Source organism: Aptenodytes patagonicus, chromosome 6, assembly GCF_965638725.1.
Source record: "Aptenodytes patagonicus chromosome 6, bAptPat1.pri.cur, whole genome shotgun sequence".
Lineage (NCBI taxonomy): Eukaryota > Metazoa > Chordata > Aves > Sphenisciformes > Spheniscidae > Aptenodytes > Aptenodytes patagonicus.
Window position 1 is genome coordinate 65160152 of NC_134954.1, and position 7929 is coordinate 65168080.

The following is a 7929-nucleotide window of genomic DNA, read 5'->3' on the forward strand; positions in this document are numbered from 1 at the left end:
GCAGACAGCACTGAAATGATGTTCCTTTACGCTAATAATTGTGCAAAGCAGCCCCATGCCTCCCTGGGCTCAGTGGCCCTGCATCCCATCCCCGCCCCCAGCATCCCTCCTGGCTCTCCGTGCACCGCAGGAGTCCAGCAAAGCCCCAGCCCCAAACCCCCTCAGAGATTTGCTCTGTTCGAGCCTTGCCTCAGCTTTATCACCGTTATTTCCACCCCAGCTCCCCTCGCCGTGGAGCACTTGGGAGCCGCCGAAGGGCAGCCGAGCCATTTTGGTAACAGCGGCAGGGTCTCACAGGCCCCACCGCCCAGTTCAATTCACGCAGGCCGGCGTCCTGAACCCTCACTTGATAAATGGAGCTAAATTTGAGACCTAAACTGAGCAGCTCCCCTAATAACTGCCTACATCTGGGTTCTTTGCTAGGATAGGGTTTGTGCGCAGCATGCATTGCGGCCCCGCAAAGGGCTGCGCTTCATTAATGGCTTCGCATATTTTCCTCCTCCGCGTGATGAAAAGGAGCTGTTGCAGACCCACAGCAGCAGCGCCCTCGCCTTTGCTTTCCTCCCTGCAGGCTACTCCATGCTGCAGAGCAAAGAGGTCATCCCAGTGGCCGCCATCAGCCTCCTGCCCCCGCTGCTGGTGGCGGTGATGATCACGGTGATATTTTACCTCTGCCGCACGCAGAAGCGGCGCAAGAGAGCCAAGGCGTGGGGGGGGAAGACGGGGCAGCCCCTGGCGCTGCCGGAGCCAGGGAGGTCCGCCGAGCGGGAGGAGAAGTTGTCCGTGCTGATGGACGAGAGCCCGGCCAGCGCCAGCCCCATCTGCACCAGCAGCCGCCCCGTCGAGCTGCTCCCCATCGAGCTGGATGAGATGGTGGGTAAAGGGCAGTTCGCGGAGGTGTGGAGGGCCAAGCTGAGCCACAGCCGCTCAGGGCAGTATGAGACTGTGGCCGTGAAGATCTTCCCCTGCGAGGAGTACTCCTCCTGGAAGAACGAGAGCCAGATCTTCACCGACGCCAGCCTCAAGCATGACAGCGTCCTGCGGTTCCTCACTGCCGAGGACCGGGGAGCAGGGCCCCGCCGGGAGTACTGGCTCATCACCGCCTACCACAGCCGGGGCAACCTCAAGGACTACCTCTCCCGCCACATCCTGAGCTGGATGGACCTGCAGAAGATGGCGGGCTCCCTGGTGAGCGGGGTGGCCCACCTCCACAGCGACTACACCGCCTGCGGCAGGCCAAAAATCCCCATCGCCCACCGGGACATCAAAAGCACCAATGTCCTAGTGAAGAACGAGCAGGAGTGTGTGCTCTGCGACTTCGGCATCGCCATACGGCTCGACCCTTCCCTGACGGTGGACGACTTTGCCAACAGTGGGCAGGCAAGTATGACATGCCGGCTCTCCCCAGAGGGGACCCTTTGCAAGCCACCCCTGGTCGCCCCACGGCTGAAGTCCTCGCCCACCCCTGCTAACGCCTCTCTCCTCTTTGCGGGCAGGTGGGCACCGCCAGGTACATGGCCCCAGAGGTCCTAGAGTCCAGGGTGAACCTGGAAGACCTGGAGTCTTTCAAGCAGATGGACGTCTACTCCATGGCCCTCGTTTTGTGGGAAATGGCCTCCAGATGTGAAGTGGTAGGAGGTAGGAGCATCACACCGGGGTTGCCACAGGCCTTTTGGCTCCCTTCCTCCCCATACGGGAACACGGCTCACACTCACATCCCTGCCGATGGCGCGGGACCCGATTTGGGGTGGCTCGGGTCTCTGCAGGGCTGCTAAGAGCTGGCGGCAGATCCTCCCCCATGGCTGCCTGCCCTGTGTGCTGCGGCTCAAGGGGGCCGGCTCAGTGGCTGAGGAGCAGGACAGGACCCCAGGGGGTCATCTGGTCCAGCCCCCACTCAAAGCCGGCCAGCCGCCAAGTCACATCCGAGTCAGTGTTGGCGATGCAAAGCAAACCAAGCAGGAAGAGCCGAAGCTGCCTCCCCCTCCCCGGCCACAAGCACTTTTTTTTCCAGACAACACCAGAGAGTTTATGTTGCAACAGGGACTCGCAAACTCCAGCCTCCGACAGAGCCACGTCCCCCCTGACTTCCCAGAGCCACATCCTGGTATCCAAAATTGTGTGTAGCAAAACATTTAATCAGCTGCCCTGCTGTTAGCCCCTGCCTGCCCTTCTTCCCGCTCGCCTCTCTTCCCTTTTTAGCTCTCTCCGGTTCCTTCCCTGTCCCACCTACTTGCAATCCAAGCCCATGGAGCTGCAAGAAGCTCCAACCCTCAGGAAGAAAACTGCCCCAACTGCCACACTCGGCAGCAGGAGAGCCTTGCCTGGCTTGGATGCCCCATGTATCCTTTGCTCCTGAGCCAGTGTCCCAGGCCATCCTTCCCCACTCCTATTTCACCTGCATTTGCGTCTGGGCAGGAGCTGGCAGAAACCAGGGTGGCCTCTCACCTCTGCAACAGAGTTTCTCCTTGGCCTCCCACGACATGGGATTGCTCTTCTGGAAGGGCCATTCCTCCTCTAACCCGATCCCTGCCCACAGCAGGAATCTGGATGCTGTACCGCAGTCACCTCTCCCATCTTTCAGCAGCGCAACACATTTTACCTGCTCAAAATGTGTCTCACCCAAAGACAGACCAAGTCCTTTGTAGTGCATCTCTTGGGTTCAGGAAGGTGGTCAGATGGTTCCTTGGTCCTGTCTCTGAAAACAACCTCTACATGAAAACCCAGCACTACATTTCTGTGTTCAAATTCTAAATTGTTTCCAGATCCGTTTATTTTTGCAGACTGATAAAAACAGATTTGTTCTCATCCAGTGGACCATACCAAAGCAAAGCAGTGAATGCATGAAAAACATCCTGTAATGCTGCTGTTTCTTCCTTGTAGAGGTAAAGAATTATGAGCTGCCTTTTGGGTCAAAAGTCCAGGAGCAGCCCTGCGTGGATACCATGAGGGACATCGTGCTGCATGGCAGAGGACGCCCCGAGATCCCAAGCAGCTGGCTAGTACATCAGGTAAGCTGGGAGTAGCTGACTCGGAAAAGAGCATCCCACATTGTCCCACCTCCCTAACCTACCTGAAAAATTATTAAAGCTGTAATCAAAGCAAAAGTGGACAGAACTCTTGGGCCCTACGTCCAGCTCCTTCTTGGCTGGCTGAGCCCACATAAGCCTCACTAGACCCATTTCCCTGGGGTATAAAAGCCACCAGCCAGGGGTACGGCAGAATTTATTGATCAATAGCCATGATCAGGAAGCATTACGAATGCCAGCTGATGGCATTCGGCTATCTTGCAGATAACAGCAAAATGGAGCATTTTAGTGCAAGCTATTCTCATGAAACAGTAAGTTATTTGAGTCTCCCCCATTTCTCCCATAACCACCATATCCAGAAGCCTCCAGCTCAGAAACACACAGTCCCTCACACACAGCCATCTCACAGCAGGGACAGGGGGGAGAGAGGTGCATCCAGCCTCCTGCCCGCATGGTTGTGGAGGTTTCAAGCTCAAAATAACCTCTAACATGAGAGGTCAGGACTTGGCATGTGAGAAGAAGGACTTCTGCAAGGAAAGCCAAAACGGGAAGCATCTCCCGTGAGTGAAACAATTGGGAAACATGCGTGAAACTGAGAGCAGGGAACCTGGTAGGCTCAAGCAAGTCTTTCACCAGCCTTCAGCTCAGAGGGTCTGAAAGCACAGCGTTTCAGCACAGAAAGCATAACCCAACGCTCTAGAATAGAAATACTTCAGCAATGATGAGATGTGCTCTGTTGAAACCATCCCCAAGCACACCCAGACCAACCAGTTCCAGAAACATAGCTACCTCCTGGCCCTGACATGGTCCTCTCTCCCCCAGGTCCAGTACTTTCTTCCATGCACTGAGGACACAAGGGGTAACAGGCACGCTGACCGAGATTTTCAAATCTTGCCTGACTTCAGTACTTCTTAAATTTCATGTGTCTTGTGGAAAAACACCATCGCTGATCAACAATTCAGTTCATCTGACAAACTGAAACATTGAGCCTGCTGGCTCACAGAGCCTTGCAGTGTTCAGTGCATAATTGTGCAGTATCCGCCCATAAAACACACTGCTACTGCTTCCACTCTGCCTGGATGGCATATAAAGCCAGGCTTTTCAAGAGGAAAGATATAATTTCATGATCTTAGAAGGCCATGTGTTCCCTACAATATCTCCTCTCAAAACCATGTTTGTCCAAAGACTCACAACCAGCCTGACTGACCAAAGCTGCAAACAGCATCAAATGAATCTGTGGTTTCTGCTGGACCATCAGTGAGTTTATCAGTCGTCGAGACCATTTCTGAAGTTCACCCAGCCTTTTTCCTTGATGAAGGCAAATAGTGGAACTTCAGTCGGCACTGCTACATATTTGAAGCCTTTGAGTATTCATCACAGACATTCACCTCCCAGGGTCCCTGATAAACTTTGAAACCACAGGAAAAATACAGTCACGCTTGGGCTGTCAAAAATCACACTCTGATAGAGCCCGACCATAACTGCACTGTTTGCTGAGCTGAAGAAGGGCCGACTGCAATCACCTCCGAGAAATAACGTTGCTGTAGTTGGGTTGGTCTAGCACGTAAACAGAGCAAGGCTTATAGGTAGTAACTTTTATTAGACCACCTGATATTCACTGGGGAAGAGGAACAGAAAAGCCACGTTGTGTTCCTAAAAGTTTGCCTCCGACTAATCTTAGCTGATCTAATAAACATCTCCTTACAAGCCTGGCTTTACACGCTTTTCCAGGCGTTTTCCAGCCGGCCTCCCCAGGATGCAGCATAGGGCAGCACCATCTGCTGGGAAGCAGCAGAAAGCCACCGGTTTGTGCCACTCCTGGGGTCAACGGCTTCCTGCGGGAGAAAGCGTTGGGTGACAACAAGAAAGGGTGACAAATTGCTCACCTGACCGGGAAGCACCCATAGATGTTCCCACCAATGAAAATAAGTTTGATGCAGAGCTCCAAATGCTACTTCCACGTTTCGACCACCAGGATCACTCTCAGTCAAGTGAGGACCTACATCGTTGACCATGGTTTAAGGTTTTCAGCAGACATAAGCATTAATTTCCCTGACAGAGCTGACTCACCCAGCGTGCTGCCCATCAGCAGCTCCAGGGCAACTGTTTGCAAGGCTGCACAATAAAGCCCATTGAAGAAATTTATCCCCAAAGTTTCCCAGTTAACTTACAAACACCTTAAGCCCATGCTTCTACCTCGATTCACACCCCACCACATTTAAAAAAAAAAACATAGTGATTATTTAGACCAGATAAAATCCTGGATCTGGTTCATGAAGCAGCTGAACAGACTGTTGTACTGGCACAACTGAAGGGCTGGTGCAGGACAGAAAAGAGCAGTGGGAGCTTAAGTCAGTATTGCCACTAAAAATACGCTTGTAAAACTCAGCATCCTTTGGAAATCGGGTATCAAATGTAAAACCCAAACTAAGTCCATTCTGTGAGCGTAACCAGATGTTCCAGTTGTACCATTCAGAAGAGCATCATCGCTACTTACAAGGCAAACTGTAAATAGATATTGCGATTTCAGGGCAAAATAAGCACAGAAAATCTAATGACTAAACCGTATGACAGTGCCATGTTCTGTTTGAGAAAAGGCTTATTTTAAAAGCTTCAGCTAAGCTAGCTCATTTTTGCATGTTAATCAATTATCCTCAAATCCTTTCAACTAAGCTAATAAATGAGTGACGTAAGAGGTACTGAAACGCACCATCTGTCAGTTTTGCTGTACAACCCTGTTCTCTCTAATCTGTGTCCATTATGGAAGATTTAGTACGATGAACCTTAGCAGAGAGCAGCGAGTTCAGAGAAGGGTGCAGAAGGACAGATGACACTGATGGTACATCTCTGTAGGACTTGCATTTTCCTCTTGTGTTGGTCCATATGAGACTTTTGGGTTCTCCTAACTGCAAATTAAGAAATACACAAAAACCACTGAAAAACATGAAGCTATATTTAGAATAATGATCTTTCCACTGTGTTGCAACCTTGGTTGACAATGATGCAAAAAGCAATAGCACATGATAAGAATTATATAGGCAAAGGAGGGTTCAACATAGCTTCTGGTGCTAGCTGTGTTATTAGCTTAAGAGTGGGAAAAATACCAGCTGAATACTGCCATTTTGTTTCTAAGCCCAAAACATTGGGACTTTTTTCAGAGCACTACAAAATTGGAAAAAAAATTTATTACTGGGAGACATAACCATTGAACTGAGAGGAACTGAATGTGTTCTGGAGCACGCTGAGAAGTACCCAATCCCACCTAAACCAAGACACTATTTTGTGGTGAGAAAACAGAGTTCAGCTGCACACTGCAATAACTATTTGGCACGGTGCACCCTTTCAGAAAGCTGCTAGAACAAGAAGTCACATTTAAGAAGTTTAATTCCAAACTTGGCTTTGAACCCCCCACAACCCCTCCCCTCCATCCAGGTGTAACAGCCAGGGCACAGGCTTGAAACCCAGAGACCTGGGCTCAGCTGCCAGCCATGCAGCCAGCCTGCAGGTCACCATCTGCACCTCTCCTGTCCCTCCCGATTTTAGGATGCTCTGATCTGAACAGGCGAGGCTGAGACAGGAGATGGAGGGCCTAATTCCCTTGGGAATTTAAGTCCCACAGTCAATGCAAACCAATTTCCAGGGAGGATTTCCAGGGAGCGTGGAAAATGGGACCAGATCCCAGGTGAGCTGAGGCTGCTGCTCTAACACAAGCAGTGCCAGTAATGGTGCAAGCACTGGCATTTGCCACAACTTACCGAGGCTGTTTTCTCCTGTGCTTAAGCTTGGCCAAAAAAAAGTGCTTCTGCAGGAAGCGGTTAAAAGTATGGTAAAACACTGATTGCTTTAGATCAGCTTCTAGCTCCTCTTCCTGCTGCCTTTGGATCTTAATTTCAGCCCTTCTGACTGCAGGGAATGCGTTTTCTGTGCGACACCATCACGGAGTGCTGGGACCACGACCCCGAGGCTCGCCTCACCGCCCACTGCGTGGCCGAGCGCTTCAACCTGATGGCACAGATGGATTGTGATGACATCCTCAATAACAACACAGACAACGAGGCCAGCAAAACAGCTTCTCCAGGCGGGGAGCACCAGGACAGTGATGGGAACAGAAATATGCAGTGACACAGCAGGCAAAGAGCCTCATCGCGAGAAACGAGAGGATAAGTGAGAAGCATTTAGCTCATGGGGAAAAAACCTCACTTCGTTTTTCAAAATGGAACTAAGATCTAGTACATAACTTATTTATAAGATCTGTTTCCTCCCACAGATACAGTGAACTGCGGAATCAATACTTTGGTTAAAGTGCAACATTATATATGAACTGACTTTGTACTTACTTTAAATGTATAATGATGCAAAGCATTCCTTTTATTATTTTTTAAAATAATAATGTTTAATCTTTTATTAATAAGCACCTGAATTCCATGTCTATCTTTTGAAGTCCTTCCATATTGCCATCACGAGTTTCTCTTCTAACTGCTTATTCTGCAGAGATCAAGACAATTTTCAATTTTCCTTTTTTAATGGCCTCCACACAAAAATCTGTTGTAGCAGCAGAAAAAAAATCCTGAGATGTAACACACCCTCAGCGGAAGAAATGCTGGCACCCAAGAAAATTACTCATTGATAATGATAATTACTGTCATTGATAGACAGTCCTTAGAGTGTAAAGATACCCGATAATCCAGTTTGCAAAAGCCTGATTGGCTGCAACTCCAACACACCTTTTTTCACTGGGGAATTCCTGGGTGTACTTGATAGTTCAGGTAGGTGCGTGAAGTTTCTTCAATAGAAAAAAAAAAGTCACCAATACAGACACTGCTGTTTCACTCTAAGAAGCCTCCATACAGGGTATCTAGACAACTCTTTCCCCGTATCAGTCCAGTCTTCAGCCACCTCTAGC

At 50.0% G+C, this 7929-nt stretch overlaps 1 protein-coding gene across 1 annotated transcript in view; it reads left to right on the forward strand.

Moving 5' to 3' along the window:
- The window catches only part of LOC143162498 (TGF-beta receptor type-2-like), a 33749-nt gene extending 26442 nt beyond the window's left edge, over positions 1 to 7307 (forward strand). Inside the window, exons 4-7 of the mRNA XM_076343015.1 lie at positions 572 to 1380; positions 1497 to 1638; positions 2881 to 3008; positions 6936 to 7307. Of these exons, the coding sequence (XP_076199130.1) occupies positions 572 to 1380; positions 1497 to 1638; positions 2881 to 3008; positions 6936 to 7148 (1292 nt within the window). The 3' untranslated portion in view covers positions 7149 to 7307. The remainder of the gene's footprint in view (positions 1 to 571; positions 1381 to 1496; positions 1639 to 2880; positions 3009 to 6935) is intronic.
- Positions 7308 to 7929: the final 622 nt, after the last annotated feature.